The 23,573-nt window shown below is 41.2% G+C and overlaps 1 protein-coding gene across 4 annotated transcripts; it reads right to left on the bottom strand.

Moving 5' to 3' along the window:
* Positions 1-1,087: 1,087 nt before the first annotated feature.
* LOC127344538 (ubiquitin C-terminal hydrolase 13) lies at positions 1,088-15,713 on the bottom strand. 4 transcript variants are annotated; one of them, XM_051370837.2, is made up of 32 exons: positions 15,479-15,713; positions 15,215-15,293; positions 14,444-14,579; positions 14,206-14,363; positions 12,972-13,237; positions 12,689-12,901; positions 12,511-12,619; positions 12,306-12,421; positions 11,573-11,671; positions 10,789-10,898; positions 10,334-10,408; positions 9,769-9,847; positions 9,537-9,683; positions 9,379-9,459; positions 9,172-9,291; positions 7,741-7,863; positions 7,055-7,126; positions 6,828-6,913; positions 6,623-6,731; positions 6,455-6,523; positions 6,235-6,345; positions 5,172-5,227; positions 4,897-5,074; positions 4,717-4,818; positions 4,567-4,638; positions 4,410-4,475; positions 2,939-3,004; positions 2,790-2,864; positions 2,126-2,260; positions 1,741-1,815; positions 1,581-1,664; positions 1,088-1,502 (listed from the first exon to the last, which is right to left on the bottom strand). In XM_051370837.2, the coding sequence occupies exons 1-32, from the start codon at positions 15,506-15,508 to the stop codon at positions 1,461-1,463; spliced, it is 3,339 nt and encodes a 1,112-aa protein (XP_051226797.1). In that variant the 5' UTR covers positions 15,509-15,713; the 3' UTR covers positions 1,088-1,460. The 4 variants fall into 4 exon arrangements, with proteins under 4 accessions (XP_051226797.1, XP_051226798.1, XP_051226800.1 ...); XM_051370838.2 differs by having other exon boundaries at positions 15,215-15,290; XM_051370840.1 differs by having other exon boundaries at positions 2,126-2,242; positions 15,479-15,712.
* Between the last annotated feature and the right edge of the window lie 7,860 nt (positions 15,714-23,573).

Here is a 23,573-nt window from a genome sequence, read left to right as displayed (position 1 = left end):
ATTGTACTAGAGGGCCAAATAAGGAACCAACCAAACTTTATGGGTCATGAAAGGAAGAAAAAATTTGCCAGGGCCAAAAAAGACAGGGCCAAATAAGGAATTCTCTCAAGTACAAGAGGCAGCTCAAAAAGAAAAAGAAATTGAGTGGATTTTTGGTGTTTTGCAAGTTAGATTTGCAATAGTCCGAGGTCTAAACCGATTTTGGGATATGAGTACCCTCAAGGACATCATGACCACTTGTATGATTCTACACAATATGTTCATAGAGGATGAGAGGGGTTTGAACTTATCATTTTTCTTTCATAATGTTGGCACATAGGTCAAACCTGCTAGAAATCCATACTGTTACGGCATTCTTAAAATATACTGTCATATTGAGAATGATAAATCAGCAGAACAACTTCAACAAGATCTCACTCAACACCATTGGCAGAGGCACACTAACTAGGATTTATTTGTATTTCCAACCATTTGTTATTTGTTGAATTGTTATTGTATCATTTGATTTATATTGTCTCTAAAACATTTGTTGTAATTTGGATTAATGTTTGTATTGTATGACAATAAATATTTGCTTAAATTCAGATTATTGTTGATTTTGACATTTAAACCCTATGTTGCGGTTTTGTTTGCGAGCTGAAAAAAATATTGAATATGTTGTTATACGAGCCACGTTTAGACTGTGCAATGTTTTTTCAGCCCGGAAAAACACGTTTAGGGTAGCCTAGAAACGCTTATTTGGGATCTAGGGTGTCTGCTAGAGATGCCCAAGTCACTGAGCCTCAATCACTGATGTTGAATGGCATTTCAGACTTGAAGGGTCCTGTCCATTTTCCGATAGTTAGGGGGTGTATGTATCGATAGTTACTGGACGTCATGGACAAGGGTTCTGTCCATGACATACTACTTTAATTTTTATTCAATTGTTACTGTGTCGTTTGGTGGTCCATCACTGGAATCAAACATGTTGTGTAACCGTCAATTTTATAAGAGTAAATGTTTGCTCTAGAGAAAACAATCAGTAGGAATGGTGGAGTAGACGAGCCATCACCCAACAGAAGAGATTACAATCATAAAACACTTTGCGAAGCGAAAAAAAAAAACAACTTAGCAAAATATACAGGTTACAAAATGTAACTAGTAACTGAACTAGGAAATTTTGTGCTAATATAAAACCCTGTACAGCCAACCAAATGGAAAATTTCTTTCGACAGGCCACAACACACCCCTCCACGTACATGTCAAAATAACAATTACTCAGCACAGCACCCCCTCATAGCCGGTTCTACATCTGTATCACTACAGGTCAAAAGCACACCATGATCATGGACTGAACCGCCAATTCATCGGCTGGGTGTGGATAGATTAAGACGGTGTCGTTGGCCATCCATTTCAAGGAACTGTCAGATCAATCAGAGCTGAGGATACATCACGTTGAAGTAGTGAATATAGCACCATCTTTAGTTGTAGATCTTCACCGGCTTTTCAAAAGAATGACGGTTCTGCAATTGTTTAGATCTACTTGAGAATACACCAACTGTTAACAACCTTTATGTGTTCGCAGTCTTTATTGTTAATACCTGACTGGCCAGGTATGCTCTTTTTGTGGACATGTCTGAGTGCTCCAGTCCTAGGGAATGCTCCCATGCTCCATAAATATTTTTCTATTTGAGGAAACACAAGCAAGGAAAATGAGAATATATATTTCTGCTGTCCAACAAAAACGAAAATGTAATCTACCTGGAATCGGCTCAATACAATGTCCGTGTCCTGGAGGTATTCCTGGCGATTGTAGCCAATATAAGCAAATTTCCACTGAAACAAACCAACATAACATCAGATACCATCGAACAAGATGCAAGGAAACATAAAAAAGAACACCAACAAAAGTGTAAAACTGGAAACACCAAATATTCCTCCAATTGAAACCACAAGATGTGCATATTTCTACATATTTAGGTAGGGGAGAACTACAATGCAAATAATGTATTCAAAAGACGTTGACTCTAAGCACTATCCACATTGATTTTCAGATGATATAACACTGACAGAATAAAGGAATATTCACAACAGTAAAAGGTGAAGAAGTTGACCATATATACGAAATAAAAGGTTGAGACCACACCTTGAGGAACTGCTCGTCAGGGACCTGAAATTTCTTCTGAATGCGCACTTTGATGTCAGACAAAGCCTCGCCATCATGAATAAGGAAGAAAAAAGGATCTCCATAGTATTGCATGTGCTGCAAAGATAGCAGTAACTGTTTCAGTGACAACAAATGAAGCATTATTGCTTCTCAAATGTGTGCAAAAAGACCAAGATACAGAACTATAAAGAACGCTGGAAATGTCACAGTAAGCACCATAGATGTCGAACCTGTCTCTATTTCCTTCTATTATGTTTGAACGAGATGATTTTGGAAATCACCATCATTTGATGGTCTAAAGGTACACCAAATGTTTATATCAACATTCTAAACCCTGTATGACGTGACAATACAGCCCGCCAGTTTCTTAGGCTTATAAAAGAAGACGACTTTTGAGATATTATACGCATAAACCCGAAGCTAGCACTTTCAAGAAACCAAGGATATGCAAGTTGAAACTAGCACATCAAACCACTATCATGTTGCTCCTCAATAGACAACATTTTCTCAACCATGTTAACCACAAATTGCCAGTACTTCTAGAAAATGGATCTGTTGGATTCAAAACCATATATGGCATCCATAACCATAAATACAACTGTGAAGCTTTAGAACCGAAAAGAAGAATTAAAAACAATGATACCTGATTATCTTTGAAGAAGTGAATAACATGAACCAAACGGTCGCGTGGACCAGCATTTTTCTCTTCTTCAGGAATCTGACAACAGAAAAGGAATTAGGATGTGCTTAAGAGGCATGAGATGGCGATGAACCAAGTATCAGGGTGCATACCTCCTCAACATGAAGAGGCCCGTTTAAATCATTAATTGAATCTATTTTCTCAGCAGGCTGGTATACCTGAAAAATAAGGCAAATGACTGATAATGAATACAAAGGTCATCTGGATTATTGAGTTATGTACATCATCTTAAGGAGACTGGATTCGTAAAAGAGAAATACAACTTTGAAGTACTCCATCCGTCCCAAAATATAAGGCTCGCTTTTTTCAGAGTCTTTGATGCACAACTTTGGGCACTAATATACACTGAATTATATGGATTGATGTATAAATGGTACTCCCTCTATCCCCGTTTATAGGTCTTGCGTGCATCCCTGGATCGTAAATTTGACCAACGTAATACAAGGTATACATTACAAAACATATATCATTAGAAAATTCAGATGTTCTACTTTGTAATGATATAATTTTTATTTTGTATAATTTCTATTATATTGGTCAAATTGACGATCTAGAGATGCGTGCAGGCCCTATAAACCGGGACGGAGGGAGTATCGTTGAACCATTAACTGAATCTAATGTTTCATATATATTTATAAAAAAAATTGGACATATAAGTACAAATAATACTCCCTCCGTGCCGGTTTATTGGACTGACACGTAGTCCAAAAAAATGTTGACTATAAATCTGGTCAAAAAAATATGAATTATATGTCACAAAAGTTATACCATTGGATTCACATTCAAAAGTTGCTTCCAATGGTATGATTTTTGTGACATATAATTTATATTTCGTTGACCAAATTTATGGTCAAACTCATTTCTTGGATTACGTGTTGGCCTAATAAACTGATACGGAGGGAGTAGTCAAAGTTGTAAGATATTTACCAGCGGAATTTAAGGGCTCGAAGGGGGTAAAATGTAATCATGCCAAGATCATTTGTACTTTCCTTTTAGATAGCCAAAACCGCGTAATTTATGCATGGATATATCCGTGGTTGCTACTTACACTTAATTTATTTATATTGCACACAATTTGCTACAAAAAAATTGGAGGTTGTAGCCTCAACATGAAGTAATAAAGTACCACCCAGGCCAAGATTGGTGCTCTGCCTTCCTAGTTCCTGTCTGAACTAGTGACTATCACAGTCAGCAATCCTGGTTGTCAAACTTTACAAAGTTTGACTTTGACTAAACCCAGAATGTGAGGTAATTGTGAATGAATGGAGTATATTTACTGGTCAATATATTGATACACATTTTGCATTCTAGATGTTCATATTTTTGTCTATAATCTTGGTCAAACATAAAGAACATGACTTTTGACTAAATTTATACCAATCAAAAACATAAATAACGCTATAAGTTGACTTTCATGATAATTCAACTAATCATGGTATGGGTTGAATTTCATGATAATACAACTTTCCTGTTTCCAAAACAAGCTTTCAGAAACAATAGACCACAGAAATCTAGAGTCAGGAGAAAGATAATTACGATAGCGCAATAGAGCTATTTAAGTACCTTCATTATCTTGTTATTGAAGACCTGAAATAACCGGAGTTCAGCATCACTTCTAGACAGCTCAACCTGACAAAGGGAAGAACAGAAGAATTCAGAATCAGATAGGCAGCACACAAAAAGCTGAAAGAAAATTAACAGCTTTTACAAGTGAATTTACCTTCGATTTTAAATCTTCAGACAGATCTGAAAAAGTGTTGCCTTTAGGCAACCGTGCAACGTGAAACTGCACCTGGTAAACAAAGGGTTACCGCAGGACATGTCCAGAAATGTAAAAGCAAATGCAAGCACAAAATTTCGTGCAAACTACCTCGCTGCTTGTAGCATGGTGAAAAGCAACTCTCAATATTTTCAGGCCTTGCAGCTCTGGTAAAGGAATGTCCAGTATCTCATAATATAATATGTCAGACATCTGCGAGATTAAAGGAAGCTCAAGTAATCCATGTAATGCAAGCTAGTAAACAGGAACAGATGAAAAAAGGTGCCTAACCTGATTCATGTGATGTAACATGTCCGAAAGATGATCAAGACCTCTGTACTTGATGTACTGAGGTTTCGGTTGCTGTGAATAGGGGTTGTGCTGTGTAAGGCGGAGTTTTGAAGGATCGTCCAGACCAAGATGATGAGCAACTTTCTCAACAACATCATCATATGTGGAACGTTTTGACCTTTACAAGTAGAAAAGTAGAAGTCGTTATCAGTACTCTTTTACGTAAGAAAACGGTCAATGTGTTAAAGCAAGGCTCAAAGATTCCCAGCACATACAGCTCCAGAGAGAAGTCGTCTTCTTTTGGCTTATCAAGCAATCTGAAATGCACAACCTATAAACAGCAGGAATCAGTTTTTCAGAAAAGGCAGCATTCAGGTAGAGGAGATCATCAGACATTCAGACCACAATATCTATGTAAGATTAAAAAAGGTGAAGCTGCCGCAAGTATAAACAAATATAGACAAAATTCACTCGAATGAAGGAACATCAAACATCAGGCTAGCACACAAATATTACCCTCCATTACTATATGATATTAATACAAGTGAGACAAAAATTGAGTATCAACAAGAAAACAAAGTAAAACAGAAAATTAAAATAGCATAAAATAGAATGTCAACGAGCAAAAACTGATGCAAAGTCCACGTTGGTGAACTGATGGCATGTATCAGAACATCAGGAAAATCTATTACCACAAAGAGCCACTGTCAATTCAAGATCAACCTCAGAATTATAACCTGTATAGGTAGGAAAAAGAATATATGGCTTTCACGAAATTATGGCATGTAAGATTCTCCTATTATGAATTGAGCACAATACTTTTGACAACTCCGTATTACGAACTTTGAGCTCATTTAGTAGGCTTAACTCACCAGAGTTCTCTACTTACATCGAATGATACATCTACCATGCATAACTTGGAGTGATTTCAAAATTTGATTTTACTTCTCACGAGTAAATTAGCAATCAAACCATAACATACATCCAAGTAAATTCGACTTTGCACAGTAATGGTCAATAACTTTTCTCACACACCAGTATCATCAAGATGAAAGAAAAGCATAAGGCTAAAATTGTAGCACCAAAGAAAAGCATAAGGCTAAAATTGTAGCACTAGCTCCATGAACCAGCATGGATTGTGTCTTTAAACATTTTCAACGCAACCAAAAACACCACGTAACAATCGTTTCTCCACAAATAGATCATGCCAACTGTCTAACCAACAATAGAAAAAAAATATGTTTGGTGTCCCAAGCATGATCTATGAACCATTAAAGCAAGGCAGGGTATTGCAAAGAAAAATATGTCCAAGAACATACTCTCATCCAGACAAATTACCTGTCTATTTTGGATATATTCAAAGAAAGATGGCACATTGGGATGCCGATGTTGGTCCATACTATCTGGAGAGCAACGTTTTTGGTAGCATATTATGTCACCATCTGAAATCTGAAAGCAGCACCAAACATGACATAAGTAAGACACACATAATGATTAATACTCCCTCCGTCCATAAATAAGTGACAGGGGGGGTATTAAATATAACATTAAGTCAAACCTGGCTCAACTTGAAGGAAACATCAACGTCAACTGGTTCGCACATCACAGTTGGCTCAAATTTTATTTCCTACAAAGGTACAAGTAAAATGTTATCGTGCTAAGAAAACTTGTTTTAAAGGGAAAGAGTCGAGTAGTCGACTATAATTCGAATGACCTCAAGACCAACCTCATACAGCTCAATATCTTCATCAGGCTGAAATCCAGCTATCTCATTCAACTTTTGCACTATATCAGATGGCTTACTTGATGCTTTCAGGAAAAGACTTCCAACATATCTGTTTACAATCACAGGGAAAACATCCAGTCAGGCCCAGTGTTGTCATACACTTACACAGAGAATAATAATACTCCAAGCCGGATAACGAAACAACCTTAGTTCTTCTTTGTCAGGATCATAGAGCTTGAAGAAAAGTAAAATATCATCCTTTGTCTTCAATGGAAGAGTCAAATGATTTCCCTGTATGTGTCACAGGCAAATGTTAGATGGTACACTAGTAAACAAGAGCAACAGCTAGACATGGTGGCCCACATCAGTTGGGCATACAAATCATATATAAGAAACAGACTGAGCAAATAAAAAGCAGTTCAGAATATCAACCTGTACTATTTCCAAGTACAACCTTAGTTCAGAATCTTGCAATCGAGTAGTTGTATCTTTAAGATGTCCAACCTATCAAAACTGAATTAATTAATTTTGAATCAAAAAAAGTGATAGTGACACATATAATAAATAGAACACAGTGTTCACGAAGGTGCCAGTCAGGCAGAAAAACTAGTACTCCCTCCTATCCAAATTAATTGATTCAACTTTGCCTAGATACGGATGTATAGATGTGTTTGTTAACGAGATACATATGTATCTAGACAAACTTGAGTCAACTAATATGAATCAGAGGGAGTACAATTATGTGGGCCTAGAGAAGGCTAGCCAGTTGCAAAAGCAGGGTGAATTGGCAAGCTGGGCAAGGTGGGAAACACATGGCTTGATATGATATAAAAAAACGTGAACATTCGAAACACAAAACTACAAGGCGACACATTTAATGTGGTGGCAACAAGACATGGTTCATTGTTTGCAGTAGCTCTTACATCTAAATTTGAAGATTTAATTTGGGTCCACTCAGTCATTTCGACTTTGCCTTAGGTAATAGTGTCGAGTGAGAGAGAGTCAGTGAGATAATGGTATAAAGCTACCAAGGGCAATTTGTTGGCACCAAAGGTGTATTGGTACTTCTGCATGTTGTATAGTAGTACCCAGGTATGCATATGTCAATATTCACTTACAGTATTTGCTTCCTCATGTTGATTCAATGGCCTACTGGGCCTGAAGGTATGATTCTGCCGCTTAGCCCACAACCAAAATCTCTGGGAGTGTGCAGGGATACGAAATTCTTTTGACAACTCCTCCTGTCAAGTAAAAATCATTAAATCAAAACACCATATTGGCATTGTAAATATTAAAATAAAATTAGATAACAATCAGAAAGTGCGTCACGAAAATGTGATTGTTGCAACCAAAGTCCAGTGAACAATTTTGTCCAAATTAATAGTGCAGGTTTGAGTCCAGTGATGCATCCAGAGAAATAACTTTATCTAGCCCATTATACACTCTTCAAGACTTATTATATGCTAAAAATTAGTAAAGTCCAAATTTCATTGCAGACCAAGAGTGGATTTGCCTATGAGCACTGATGCCTAATATAAACACCGCCCAACATTCTCTTAGAATCGTGCAATTGTAGTATATGGTGCTGATATTCAAGGTTAAAAATGAACTAGGTGGTAGGCTGGTGTTTTGTGGTGGCCTAGCGCCTAGGCCACCGCCATGAGCACCAGCAGCAGTTGTTGCCTGGAGAGCTCATATGGGAGGAATCTGGCTGTGTGAAAGGCCACACAAACAGAAAAGGGGAAGAGAAGAAATGGTCATCAGCCCCATTGGCCCAAGAAGCTGTTACTTCAGTTTGGTTAGGATGCACATCCACCCACTATATGCAGCCGGCATCAACAGCCAAAGCAACCACAAGGTCCACGACTGCATGAGCTATAGAAGCCGACCAAGACCAACAACCACACTTTCTCGTCTCAACACAGCCGCTGAGTGTTCTGTACCGCCACACTTCTGCTCTCCTCCCCCCTCTCCCTCTCTTCTTGACAGTGAGGTAGATTCCTCACCAGAAAACCTAAACATGCCGCCTAGACCACAGTTTTCTTTCTTACAATAGGCATTTGGCTGCTGCCTCATGTCTAAGAGGCGCCTTTTCATACCATGGTTATGTTGACAAATGTAGTCTGCTATTACTTTCCCACATGGCCAATCCATCTAATATACCAGGAAATATAGAGTAATATGCTACCTATGTATGGACGTAAAAACTTTATTGCAACATGACTACAATGCATTTGCCTTTCCTGGTCCCACTTATAGTGCATTTGCCTTTTCCTGGTGCAAATTTTAGCCACTAGAAAAAACCAAAAATAACTATAAGTAGGATTTAGGTGCGATCCCATTTGACACCTTACGTCTGTGCATCAAGGACAATTTAAAGAGGCATCACAAATAAGAGAAAGTAAATCACAGCAACTCCTCAGCTGGCAGTCATGACTATATCAATGCTATTAGAGGGGAAAAGAAGCACATGTATTTGTTTACAAAATATCTTTATCTATCATCCTTGTTAATATCCAGCAACAAGGCTATCCAGTGAGAATAATTACCTTGACCTGGTTAATTGTCATGTCTTTAGATACACGGAAACTATGAATCTTTTCATAATCCACGAGATCAAAAATCACGTGTCTCCCAATTTGCTCTGCCAAATCTAAATCTCTGGCGACCTGGGTGACAATTCAAATGAAGAACCAACTGAGAAGAGCAACCAGAAGGACGAACAATCAAAGTCAAATAACACAATAAAGGCAAACCTTTAATGCGGTGAACATGTGAGCCTCAGCTTTCTCCTTTTTCTTGTTCTCCTTATCTTCGTTTTCTTTTCTTAGCCTAGTCTGGGAGAATTTTATATGGCATTGATATAAACTATATGATATCAAAAGGTGAAAACAAAAACAGAAAATAATACTACCTTAAGGTGTTCAGATATGTCTGTCTCATCCAAATCACAAATAATTTTCTCTTTGTCACTTTCACGTACGTACACAAGCATGTAAGCATTTGAGTACTTGGTAAATCTAAGTGGGTTTGTATTCAGTCCGGGATTAGTATGGGGGAGCTGTAACCAAGAAATAAAAATTATTGAGAAAAAAATATAGCAAAGGTCAACCTGAGAATTTTCAATGTTTCCAAATAAATATTACCTCTTCCTCACCACCATACTGCTCCTCTAACGCCCGATTCATGTCTTCTTTTGTCACACGTTCATCGTCAAACTTGTACCTAAATAACAACTTTGCAAAGTCAATAAATTGGAAACAGTCCTCCTGTAAATTTCCAATGTACTGCTGAAAGGTGTTATAGTTGAGAGTGTTAAGTGCGCTGCGCACGAAACTTAAGATTGTTACATAAACCTTTTGGTACAAAATACTAACAAAGGATCGCTAGGTCTACATTTGTCATGACACTTTGAGTTCCACAATCAAATGCCTCCTTTTTAATATGCTATCAGAATTAATGATAAAACTGAATAACACTTAGGCCACATGTTTCATGGTGATATAAGTTCCACAGACCACTAGAAGCATGTCAAATCTGAGTTGCAATATAAAATTCAGGGTATCGTGACTAGGTATTAATGTAGATCATATCATTTTCACTCGAATCATCTTATCACATGAGGATTAAAAATATTAACTTAATGTCAAATAACGATCTCCTACAAGTCTGCATATAGGAAACGATCTTCTACTTAGAAGTGAACTATACCATTGATTAGAAAGGGTTGGGCGAATAAAGGCGTAGTAGTGTCCACCATTAACTCCACCACTGTGAACTAGTACACTGCATTCAACAGAAGTCAACTGGTTCAACATCAACAAGAAAAGTACAAGTCCACATCTAGCCAGTACAGGCTAAAGCTGCAATGCTTCCACCCGCCCATAAATTGGAGGCACTGCAAATGCATGTTAATATTCCAAAAAAAATAAAAAATAAAAGTATTTGTACCATGTTAATTCATTGTATTTTACAAAAAAAGGGATGAATAACGAAGAATAACAATGGGCAGCATGTGAACAATGTAACCAGTACAGAAAATAAATTGGGCATAATTAATATTTTCAGTATGTAAGATTTAACTGGTTATGAATTTAAGCACCTATGAGACACTACAAATGGCATAACGAAACATAATGCACAAAAGGAACTTATTGAACTATTACCTGTGAAGAGTATAGAGGTTGCGCACACTCTTATCAGCTTCCGGGGAGAGATATTTCCTGTTATCTCTATCAAGGTCCAACTGGAGTGGGAACTCATAACGGTCGTTTATCTACATTGTTGGAATAATTTAATGTAAAAGCTGTAACAAAACTAATAACATATGTATGAGAAAGTACTTGCAATGAACATATAGTTGCTCACCCAACCTTCAGAAACCCTAGTTTTTAAATTCTAATCAAGGAACTTTCAAGTCACTGACAGACTATTGATCACTAATACTGAAGAGCGAACTCCAACTTATGAATATATGTAGTTTAATTACAGATATGACACTAGCATGCTCAAAGATTGGCTCATAAGCATCCAATTGTACAAAACATACACATCTTTTGAAATTCTTTATTTTCTTGATATAAGTGGAATCGCTGATTTCTGGAAAAACAAATAATGTTGCGCTGGTAATGGCAAGTAAAGAACAACAATTCCACAAACACTGCACAGAACAGTTTCAGTCGCACTCAAAGTCAAATGGAATCGAATGAAATGATCAGAGTTGCACATATGACATGAAGCGAATGATGCACACCAATTCATACAATCATTGATTGGACAACCTTGCAATTCCAGTTTCTCCATATCCTTATGCATGGGACTGCATCTTAACAATGCAGTCCAGGGCATATGTAGATACTGTTACATTCTTCTTTCTGCGATACTAACCACCAAAATGAAAGAATAATAAAGTAACCTACAAAGATGATGAAGGAAGTGTTGAATTCAGACCTTAACCATGGTATCCCGCGTAAAATCATATTCAAACCGCTTTAGCTGAAGCTGCAAAACTGGAGGGAAATCAGTAAAAAGCATCCCTTTCTTGGCATCCTGAAAAAAGTGGACAAAATAAATAAATTAAATAAAAACAAATCAAACATGAAGTATTTATGTTCAAATAATATCTGATTATATTGCATTTCATCAAAGCCATTCTCCTGATAATACTGAATAAGCCAACACTAATTCCAATCATATCAAAATTAAATATGTGTATAACTGTACACTATCTCGTACGGTCAGCATTGACGACCCAATCATCATCAAAAAAAATCAAAGAAAGGCCTGGCAACCATCAAAATTTAGATTCAACCATGTCCAGCAGGATCGACGAGGACCTGGACAGGTGAGCATGAGCTGTTTACATATTGTTAGATAATCTGAGATCGGCTTTGCCACAGCTATTGGGCAATATGAATCTCAAGAACTTTCTAGCACAATTAAGGGAAGCATTCTATTTCTAATTCAAAACCTGGACAGGTGAGCATGAACTGTTTACATATTGTTCAGCTTGAGACGATCTGAAATCGGCTTCTCCACAGCTGTTGGGCAATATGGATCTCAAGAACTCAGTAGCACAATTAAGGGAAGATTCTATTTCTAATTAACAAATCTATTAAAATGCAGAAATAGGATTTTAGTCTGTACTGATAGTTCTCGGTATCAAATGCAAGGTCAAACTAACCTGCAGACCATGCTTTTCAGATTGATACTTATTGTCACCTTCCAGCATCTCTACAGCTACATATTTATCAAAAGATGCATAAACATCCGAGCAGCCCTTCACATCAAGTGCGAGATCTGAAAAAAAAAATGACGAATGTTAGTATGCCCACAAAGAGAACACGGGGAAATAAGATCTAGATGTCACCTTGTCAGTTATTACCTACCATAGAATGACTCCTTTCTAGTAGATTTATAGTCAACATTAATGCACTCAATATAATTCATATGGTGACCTTCAAACAACTTTTGTATTGTTCCATCCACAATAGTTCCCTGGACAAAGGAATAGTTACACATCAATTGTTTGGTGTTATTGTTAGAAAAAACACGCAGATGCCATACCTTCATTTTATCTTCCAGCTTTTCACAAAGAACCCGGTTCAACTCCTGGACATCATGCTGCATGAATGAATCATAGGTATTCCATCCAAAAGATTTGGTAAGCTCTTTTGTGGAAATGCTACTGTCGCCATGCTGAAGTTTGTAGAAAAGACTTTGCAGAGCTAAAGGAATGCTCCCTGGAGGTGTATCGGCAGTAGGCATATGGTATACAGCCTACAGTATCTTTCTTTGTATCAGAACCACAGATGGGTTATATGCAAAGAACAACAGAAATGCAACTTACCTTCCGAAAGAAGTGAATATGATAAAGTGTCTGGAGCAGCGAATTCATGTAACAAGTAGCTCCTTGATTCTTGAGACCAACATAACCGGTCTCTTTTTTGGAGTCATAGTTCCAGTAATCCGTCATTCTACGCACAGCAACCTCAGCTTCAATGATGCATTGATCATTCACTATATATCCTTTACTAGGATCATACAGATCCATTAAAGGCATAAAGGAAGTAAAACCCCAATCACTTTCTCGAGAGTTAAAAGTATGTGTTGCTTCTGCAGGGAGAAAGGAAAAGCATCAGATAATGACTAGCATAATGTGTCAGATGCTATGCTTAAATCTTGAAAGTACATTTCAAATAAGACGCAAATTGGGCAGAAGAAAGTGTTTCGAGGAAAAGTGTCAAGATGTATCAGTCCAAACTTTATATAGCAGGACATTCTTCTTTTCAATGATGGACGAAATTGAAGAACAAGTACATTTCGCAGCAGAATAAGAATTACATGAATTATGGCCCAATAGGCACAAAATTAGGAAAAGCAACCCCCAGATCTCAGTTAGGAAGTTTATCTTTTAAAATAGGAATACATCATTTAGATTGCGTCTGAAGTGAATTAGATATAAGTCCACAATTTGTTACTTAGATTATAGCATATATAAAGAGAAACCTCTATTAGGAATTCAGGCAAGAAGTAGAAGAATGGTTCTTCGAACTTGCCCTCAGAGGCAGGAGCCTCGATCTAACCATCATACACAACAGCAAGCACATATAGACTCTGTGAAAATGTCAACTGCACAGACAATATGGCATGCTTATATACTCCAAAAGTATCAAGCTACCATATGCCATAGCACAAAGAGTTCAACAATCAAAAATAAGGGCAAGTAGCTTAATAAATACCATCCATCCACAAATGTAAGCTGTTTATTATTTTTAGTCTCCAGTGCAAGACTCAAATTTTAATGTAACTACACTATGGAAGGACTTTGCAGCAAATTCAATTACATTATTTGTGTAGTCAACTTACATACTTTGCACATATGCTATGATCAAAATTTAAAAAGTTGACAGCATGGCTCCCATAGAGGCCTCTACATTTCTGGATAGAGCGAGTAAGCAACATCCACTTCAGAATAGCTACGAACAAGAACTTGAGGTGGCACAGAAGCCTGATATAAGTCATGTTGCTAGTGGAACCAAACAAAGGTTAATACTTCAAGATAAGTAGGGTCACAAAGATACCTTTTCTCGATGAGTGCTTGCTGTCTAATTGGTTGATCACAGCAAGGCTAAATTGGGCATTCCTACTCCAACCAGTAGGTAGCGACTTGGCATCAGCAACATCAAGGTACATCGAAAGTTGATTTACATTGTTTCCTGTAGGGAAAACCAACACTCTCCTGCAAAGAGGTAATAGGAAAAGAACTAAGTTCTAGAACTAATGGATGTAAAATAGCAATAAGCGGCAGTATTTACTGACCAGCTGTAACCCCCGACCACAAAAACATCAGAGTGGAGCTTTCCACCATTGTGTTTGGAAATACTGTCAATCTTCCATGTAAATCTGGAAGTTGAGGTATCAGGCAAGTTTTCTTGGTCAACGGTTGACACGGATTCTGCAAGACCAGATAAATAGTAGACAAGTTAAGACTAGCTTAATTTTTGGTTCTGGACATTTGTGTATTGACTATTAGGCATAGCATCTAAAGCACCTATGATGTAATAACAGAAACACCATCACCTATGTGACCTACTAACAGTAGAGATCTACCGCCTAGTTACCCACTGAAAAACAAGATTGCACAACCCAACATGTTTTGGAATGTTACTTCTAGTTCAGGCTTTTCTTATTTACACCATCTGCATCGTTAGTGTTTTTAACTTCACATCAAACACCAGCACTACAAAGGCTATGAAATCCACATAGCATAAATGAATAAATTGCTTTCATTATTAGCTTTGTAAGGAACTACATGATGCCAACCTGCGGTGAAATCAGCCCTACTAATACAGGCACAAACCAAAGCAAGATTTGCATCTCACAGCAAGCTGAAATTGTATAGAGTGGTACAAGGACCCAGCCATATATCGTGAAATGCTAGAATCGACATATAACGGGAGATGAAAGCACGTACACAAGAGAACCACACATTTTTTTAGCATAAAGCCACAGATTATGCGGAAGCAGATTAAACTTCCAGTCGAAATACACCCAAAAAAAAAAACAGGTAGCACCGCAGAAAGGCCTCACCCTCCATGGGCTGCGGCCCCTCGAAGACCTCCTGCTGCGGCACCAGCATCTCCTCGTCCGGGTCCTGCGGCGGCGGCTGCTGCAGATGACAGGAGGGACGAACGGTTCAGCGCGGGGAGCTAAAAATTACAGCAGAACAAATCGCCGCCCGCGGGGACCACTACGATTCGAATCCGCTCAAGACCACAATCCCTAGCCGCGAGGCCCTCGGCGAAGCAATCCGAACCGAAGCGTCCGGACTCGGGAGTGGGGTGGGGGGCTTACCTCGGGGGCGAGAGGAGTGACCATGGTCATGTACGGCGGTGGCGGCGGCGGCGGCGGCGGGCGGACGTGGGATCGGGTGACGGCGACGATCGGTGCGCGGAGTACGGGGATTTGGGGCTAGCGTGCTAGGGTTTAGGGGAGAGGAGAGACCGAGGGAGAAAGCGGGGAAGGGGGACGACGAAGACGAAGAGGCAAGGAAAAAAAATGGATGGGAGGAGCGCGTGGCCTTTGCGGTTTTCCGACTGTCAAGAACGGGGAGCGGCTTTAATCAAGGGGCGGTATTGTTGGCCATCCAGACGAGCTTCGCGGGCTGGCCCAGAAGCACGCGGGCTCGGCCCGTCAAAGGTATGTCTCCACCCGATCGACCTAATCGATCCTACTCTGGAAAAAAATATTGTGCACGCATACATACACTCACTCTTATGAACGCGCATACATGACCTTTGTAATCTAGTTAAATAAGTAGATGTTATTCTTCAACTATTATACTACTCAAGTGGTTCTATTATGCGATCTCCGGAGATACCTTGTCCCACGGTGTGAAGGTGACAGTATGCACACCGTGTGTATCTTTTAGACTAAACTTTGCATAAATACTTATAAATTATGGTGTTCATTGGTACTATCGTTGGCTGCTCAAAGTGACAGAGCGGGTTGTCCCTAGATTTGGAACGCGACTTTAAGGAGTGACTTTGTAGCCCTACGCGGTGAATTGGTGTTCGTTATCCAACCAGAGAGTGGTTCAGAGCAGCATAGTGTGTTAGATGTATATATCTGTATATTGTAGTTTCCCCATATGTTAGGGGCTTTCTGCATATTTGCACCTGTACATGTACTATATATTGTGGCCTTTGGCCCTGGTAATACAACAAGCATATTGCCCTAACATGGTATCAGAGCAAAAATCGGTCCTCTAATTCCCGGCCGACGTTGCTTGTCCGTCGTTGCCCCTCTTCGTCGCCGCCGGCCGCCGCTCTCCGTCCATCGTCCGCCGCCGGTCACCGCACTCCCGGCCATCTCCGTCCGGCCCTCTCCCCGCTGCCGGCTCTTTCCGCCCGCCCCGGCCCTCTCTACCATCGGCCACTCCCTCCGCCCGTCATCCGCCGCCGCCCGCCCGTCCGACCCTGGTCACCTACGCGCATGCGCCTGCCCGCCCTGCTCTCTCCCGCCCAGGCTCAGCGTCTTCCGTCGTCGTTCTGCAGCAGAGTTTCGATCGGTTTAATTCTGATCTGAGTTGACTCTGAGAAAAAAACAGAGAGAGATATGTCTTCCTCGTCGGGCTATGTTGCGATTCCTCGCTGTCCGGTGATCTTTGATGGCGCGAATTACCCTGATTTCGCTGCCTTCATGCGCGTCCACATGTGCGGTCTTTGTCTTTGGGGTGTGCTTTCTGGCGAGGTCTCTTGTTCGCCGCACCCCATTGCTCTTACGGTGCCTGTTGCACCGACGCATGTTGCCCTTGCCCCTGATGCTACTCAGGTGGATAAGGATGCAGCCACGAGTGTTGATGATACTGCTCTGGCTGATAATGACCGGAAGGTCCAGGACCACTCTACTGTCGTTACGACTCACCGATTGGATCTGACTGACTACACTCAGTGGATAGATGAGGATTCTCGTGCTGCTGCTGTTCTCACCTCCAGTGTTCTACATTAGTATGCTGCTGAGTTCATGGGTCTTCCCACTACTGCTGCTCAGTGGGCTTTTCTTCGTCAGCGCTATCAGCCGTCTGGGGATGCTCTTTACATGTCTGTGGTCCGCCAGGAGCATGTCCTTCAGCAGGGTGATTCTACTATTGATGAGTTCTACACTCGGAGTGCTGTTATTTGGCGTCAGCTTGATTCTCTTCGTACAACTGTGTGTGCCACATGTCCCTGCTATCTAACTGTGCGCGTGGATCTGGAGTTTCAGCGCGTTTTTGAGTTCTTGTCGCGGCTCCATAAGGAGTTTGAGCCGCGCCGTGCACAGCTGCTTGCCCGTGGTCGTGTTCCGCTCTCTGAGGTACTGGCTGAGCTTCGTGCTGAGGAGACTAGTTTTCGTGGTATTGGTCTTCTTGAGGTTCCATCTGTACTTGATGCTCGTGGCCCTTCTGTGCCGTCTGCTCGTGGTCCTCCGATGCCGCCGGCTTCGTTGCGGTCTCCAGTACCGCCGATATTCTCTACTCCTCCGGTCCAGGGCTGGAGTCAGCCTCAGCAGCCTCGTCGTATGATAGCACCTCCCTGCACCTACTGTGGCAGGTCTGGCCACGATGTCTCTAGCTGCTGGACGAGGGATCCTAGCTTACGTCAGCGGTACCATACTCGTCAGCAGGCTGGTTCTTCAGGATCTTCTGCTGTTGCGCTATTTGATCAGGAAATTATCTGTGGTCTTCGTGGTCTGCTCGCTACGTGCTCTTCCTCGACGGCATCGCCGGTTCTGTGCCTGGCTCTTCTGGCACCGCGCGATCACCATTTTCTACACAGTCAGGTACGTCATCCCCGTGGTATCTGGATTCTGGAGCTTCTTTTCATATGACTTCTGCATCTTCTATTCTTTCTGCTCTTCGCTCTCTTGTCTCTCATGTCCGTGTTATCACGGCTGATGGTACCTCTCTTCCTGTTTCCAGTCGAGGCACCCTTTCTACTTCCTCTTTCTCTGTTCCTGATGTTTCTCATGTTCCTAGTCTTAAGATGAACCTGTTTTATGCTAGTCAGCTTACTGATTCTGGTTGTCGTGTCATTCTTGACGCTTATTCTTGTGTTGTTCAGGACCGCCGTACACATGCCCTGGTTGGAGCTGGCCCTCGCAGCCTTGAGTCCCCGGGGCTCTGGGAGTTAGACTGGCTTCGTGTTCCTCCAGGTGACACTTCATCTGCCAGTTCTCCTGCGGTTGCTTCGTCATCGGATCTTTTCAAGAAGGGCATCATCGGCTGGGTCACCTCTGTGGCTCCCGTTTATCGTCATTAGTTCGTAGTGGTCTTCTGGGGTCTGTCTCAGGAGATGTGTCTTTGCATTCGTGCCAGGGTTGTAGGTTAGGCAAACAGATTCAGCTTCCCTATCCTACTAGTGCGTCTGTATCTCAGCGACCTTTTGATTTAGTTCATTCGGATGTTTGGGGTCCAGCTCCCTTTCCTTCAAAAGGGAGTCATCGATACTATATTTTGTTTATTGATGATTTTTCACGGTACACCTGGTTGTTTCTTATGCACTCTCGCAGTGAGGTGCTCTCTATTTATCAGTGTTTTGCAGCCATGGTTCGTACTCAGTATTCCACGCCTATTCGTGTGCTTCGTGCTGATTCTGCCGGAGAGTATATCTCCCAGCACCTACGTGGTTTTCTTGCTGAGTAGGGCACCCTTGCTCAGTTCTCGTGTCCCGGCGCCCATGCTCAGAATGGTGTCGCCGGGCGTAAGCATCGTCATATTCTTGAGACTACACGTGCTATGATGATTGCTTCCTCTCTTTCGCCGCATTTCTGGGCTGAGGCTGTCGCTATGTCGACTTACCTCATTAACATTCAGCCGTCTGATGCCCTTCAAGGTGGCATTCCTCTCGAGCGTCTTTCTGGTCGCTCTCCTGATTACTCGACTCTTCGTTTATTTGGTGGTGTTTGCTATGTCCTTCTCCCTCCTCGCGAACGCACCAAGCTGACCGCTCAGTTTGTTGCGTGTGTTTTTCTCGGATACAGTGAAGAGCATAAGGGCTATCGCTGTTGGGACCCTGTTGGTCATCGGATACGCATCTCTCGTGATGTCAAGTTTGATGAGACGCGTCCCTTCTATCCTCGCCCCACCTTGGGTACTTACCCGGTGGATGATATCTCTTTTCTTCTTTTTCCGGATGCACCCCCTGTTGTCCCTTTGATACGTCCAAAACGTATCTACTTTCCCGAACACTTTTGCTATTGTTTTGCCTCTAATTTGTGTATTTTGGATACAACTAACACGGACTAACGCTGTTTTCAGCAGAATTGCTCTGGTGTCTCGTTTTTGTGCAGAAATTCAACTTTCAGGAAACTCCTCGGAATTTATGTCGAAGGTCTTATTTTTCCAGAAGATTTACGGAGCTAGAAGGGCAAGCCTGGTGGAGGCCCGAGGCCCCCACACACTAGGCCGGCGCGGCCCAGGAGGGGGGCGCGCCGCCTGATGACCCACAAGTATAGGGGATCGCAGCAGTCTTCGCGGGAAGTAAATCCCAATTTATTGATTCGACACAAGGGGAGACAAAGAATACTTGAAAGCCTTAACAGTGGAGTTGTCAATTCAGCTGCACCTGGAAACAGACTTGCTCGCAAGAGTTTATCAGTAGTAACAGTTTTATAGCAGTAGCAGTAGTGAAATAACAGCAGCAGAGTAACAGAGACAGCAGTAGTGATTATAGTAAACAGCAGGAATAAAATACTGTAGGCACGGGGACGGATAACGGGCGTTGCATGGATGAGAGAAACTCATGTAACAATCATAGCAGGGCATTGGCAGATAATAATAAAACGGTGTCCAAGTACAAAGCAATCAATAGGCATGTGTTCCAATTATAGTCGTACGTGCTCGCAATGAGAAACTTGCACAACATCTTTTGTCCTACCAGCCGGTGGCAGCCGGGCCTCAAGGGAATCTACTGGATATTAAGGTACTCCTTTTAATAGAGTACCGGAGCAAAGCATTAACACTCCGTGAACACATGTGATCCTCACATCACTACCATCCCCTCCGGTTGTCCCGATTTCTGTCACTTCGGGGCCATTGGTTCCGGACAGCGACATGTGTATACAACTTGCGTGTAAGACCATAAACAATGAATATCATGATGAAATAATAACATGTTCAGATCTGAGATCATGGCACTCGGGCCCTAGTGACAAGCATTAAGCATAACAAGTTGCAACAATATCATCAAAGTACCAATTACGGACACTAGGCACTATGCCCTAACAATCTTATGCTATTACATGACCAATCTCATCCAATCCCTACCATCCCCTTCGGCCTACAGCGGGGGAATTACTCACACATGGATGGGGGAAACATGGTTGGTCGATGGAGAGGCGTCGGTGGTGATGATGGCGATGATCTCCTCCAATTCCCCGTCCCGGCGGAGTGCCAGAACGGAGACTTCTGGCTCCCGAGACGGAGTTTCGCGATGTGGCGGCGTTCTGGAGGCTTTCTGGCGACTTCGACTTCTCCCCCTGCGTTTTTAGGTCGAAGGCAATAAGTAGTCCGAAGGAGGGCATCGGGGGCTGACCGAGGCCGCCGCACACTAGGGCCGCGCGGGCCCCTCCGGGGCCGCGCCGGCCTAGTGTGTGGGGCCCTCGGGCCCCCCCCGGGCGTGTGCTTCTTGCTCCGCCAATATTGTGGGGAAATAGGACCTTCTGCATAAATTCCGAGGATTTTCCGAAAGTTGGATTTCTCGCACAAAAACGAGACACTGTAGCGATTCTGAAAAAACAGCGTTAGTCCGTGTTAGTTGCATCCAAAATACACAAATTAGAGGCAAAACAATAGCAAAAGTGTTCGGGAAAGTAGATACGTTTTGGACGTATCAACTCCCCCCCAAGCTTAGCTTATTGCTTGTCCTCAAGCAATTCAGTTAACAACTGAGCGATAAAAGAACTTTCACGAACACATTTGTTCATATGATGTATATATTCTCATAATATGGCTAACACTTAAGCAGTTCATAATGAGATGCATACAAATAAGATCATCTAACAGCTATGTCAATCATGGAGAGGTACCAACAATTAATAATAAGCATCATGAATCATGTCTATAAGCAGGATTGCAATGTTCATAAAAGAGTATGATAAAGTGGTATCTCGATTGCCCATATTTGATCGGCAAAACATAAATGCCCAGGCACCTCTGAAGTTCATAGAAAGACTAGAAGTAGTGATTGTCAAAGATAAAAGCATCAAAGTTATACCACAATCAATCATATTTTGAGACAAGCATATTATACTAAGAATAACAGTTGTGCTCTCAAGAAAGTGCTCAAAGAAAGAATGGAGACACAACATAAAAGTAAAAGATTGACCCTTCGCAGAGGGAAGCAGGGATTAACATGCGCTAGAGCTTTTCATTTTTTAAACAAGAGTAAAATTATTTTGAGAGGTGTTTGTTGTCAACGAATGGTAATGGGTACACCAACTACCTCGCCAACCGGACTTCCAAGAGCGGCTCCCATGAATTATTTTTATGTTTATGTGGCACTCCTTCCAACCTTTCTTTCAGAAACCATGGCTAACCGAATCCTTCGGGTGCCGTCCAACAATCACATACCATGGAGGAGTGTCTATTTAGGTTAATTAATTTGGGACTGGGAATCCCATTGCCAGCTCTTTTTGCAAAATTATTGGATAAGCGGATGTGCCACTAGTCCATAATGAAAGTCCGTCAAGAGTAAATGACAAGGTTGAAAGTTAAACACCACGTACTTCCTCATGAGCTATGAAACATTAACACAAATTGAGAAGCATTTTGAAGGTTTTAAAGGTAGCGCATGAGAATTTACTTGGAATGGTTTGAAATGCCATGCATATGTATTTATGGTGGACACTTTGGAACAACTTGGTTTTAAGGTGTTTGGAAGCACGAGCAGCGTTCCCGCTCAGTACAAGTGAAGGCTAGCAATAGACTGGGGAGCGACAAATCAAGAGAGCAGTAACTGTCATAATCATGCTTGCGGCAAAATAAATTAACAGAGGCATAAAAGTGATACAAGAACTCTGAAGCAATATAAATCATCGAGGCTTAATTGACTTTTGTTCAGTCATATGCATGCGTGAGCATGTGCCAAATCGATATAAATGAATTATTCAGAGGAGGATACCACAATGCCATACCTACTTATGAATAAAACAATGCAAGCAAACATCCATGACATGCTACTCATATTAATAAATTGGAGCTAAACATGAGAGATCATGAACTACTAGACTTTCTCAAATGACATATACCTCACATGAACCAACTAAGCATGCTCACATGGATGAGTATATGTACAAAAATGAAAACAAATAGAGTTCATACCAGCCTCTCACCACAATCCAATTGTCGTAGATCGTCATTATTGCCTTTCACTTGTGTAGCTTGGATAATATGAAATGAAAACCACGCTCCAGCCACCGAAAACCATTGAACTCATAATGAACTTTACAAACCAAAGAAGAACAGCAAATATTTTTGGTGTTTTCGAATTGGAAACAAGAACAAAAGGAAACAAACAAACAAAGCAAAATCTTTTTGGGTTTTCTTATAGCAAACTAGCAATAGCAAATAAAACAAAACAAATGCAAGAAACCAAAACAAACAAATGGTGAAGAGAAACAACAGAAATATTTTTGGTCTTTTTGGGTTTTAGGAAAGAAACAAAGCAAGAACAAGAAATGGCAAACTAGAAAAGTCACATAGACACAAAGCAGCAGAAATTCGTCAAACTTGACAGCAGTACAATACTCGATTTTTAAAAAATTCTTCCACTGCTCAAATCGAAAAGTGTTCAACTAATGAAAGTTAGATAACAACCTGGGGAACATGCAAAAAAATTGGCTTCGCAAAATATCGTTCTGGCTATTTTTGAGAATTTTTTCGGTAACAGTCCAGAATCTGTTTTCAGGCAGCACTTCCCCAAATATCATCTCCCTCTCATTAGAAAACCACTCAAACAAACTAAGCAAGTATATACAAGTATCCAGCAACCATAATATGCAAAGAATGAGTGATGCCGGTATACCTCCCCCCAAGCTTAGGCTTTTGGCCTAAGTGGAGTTCAACCCCTGCGAGGGTCGCTGTTCCTTGCCGGTGGATAATGCATGGCGTAGTCATAGTAAGGTCCCTGTGCAGAAGAAAAGCGTGGAGGCTCCACATGCCCAAAATGTTGATGCAAGGAACTTGCTGCATCGGATGATGAGTCGAGGTGTTCCTCGGCCTCCGTGTTGTCTCTTGCATGATGGCCTCCTCCCTCTATGTGTGCATTCAGTGCACCTTCTGTGACTGACCAATCCTCCCTGGAATCAAGGTTAAATAGAACAGGCGCAGGCAATCTTACTAGTTTTTCAGTTTTCTTAGTTTTTCTCCAAGTCTTCTTGTAAAATGTTATCTTGTAAAACAGGTTACCCA

The sequence above is a fragment of the Lolium perenne genome, chromosome 3 (assembly GCF_019359855.2).
Source record: "Lolium perenne isolate Kyuss_39 chromosome 3, Kyuss_2.0, whole genome shotgun sequence".
NCBI classification, from domain to species: domain Eukaryota; kingdom Viridiplantae; phylum Streptophyta; class Magnoliopsida; order Poales; family Poaceae; genus Lolium; species Lolium perenne.
The sequence above is the reverse complement of the archived record's forward strand: the minus strand, read 5'-3'. Positions and strand labels throughout refer to the sequence as shown.

Bases quoted from the DNA above. Each gene is read 5' to 3' on its own strand.
- LOC127344538 (XM_051370837.2), bottom strand. From the start codon at position 15,508: ATGACCATGGTCACTCCTCTCGCCCCCGAG. The intron at 15,294-15,478 runs GTAAGCCCCCCA...TGTCATCTGCAG, and splicing joins TCACTCCTCTCGCCCCCGAG to CAGCCGCCGCCGCAGGACCC. The intron at 7,864-9,171 runs GTAATTATTCTC...TTTACTTGACAG, and splicing joins TGACAATTAACCAGGTCAAG to GAGGAGTTGTCAAAAGAATT.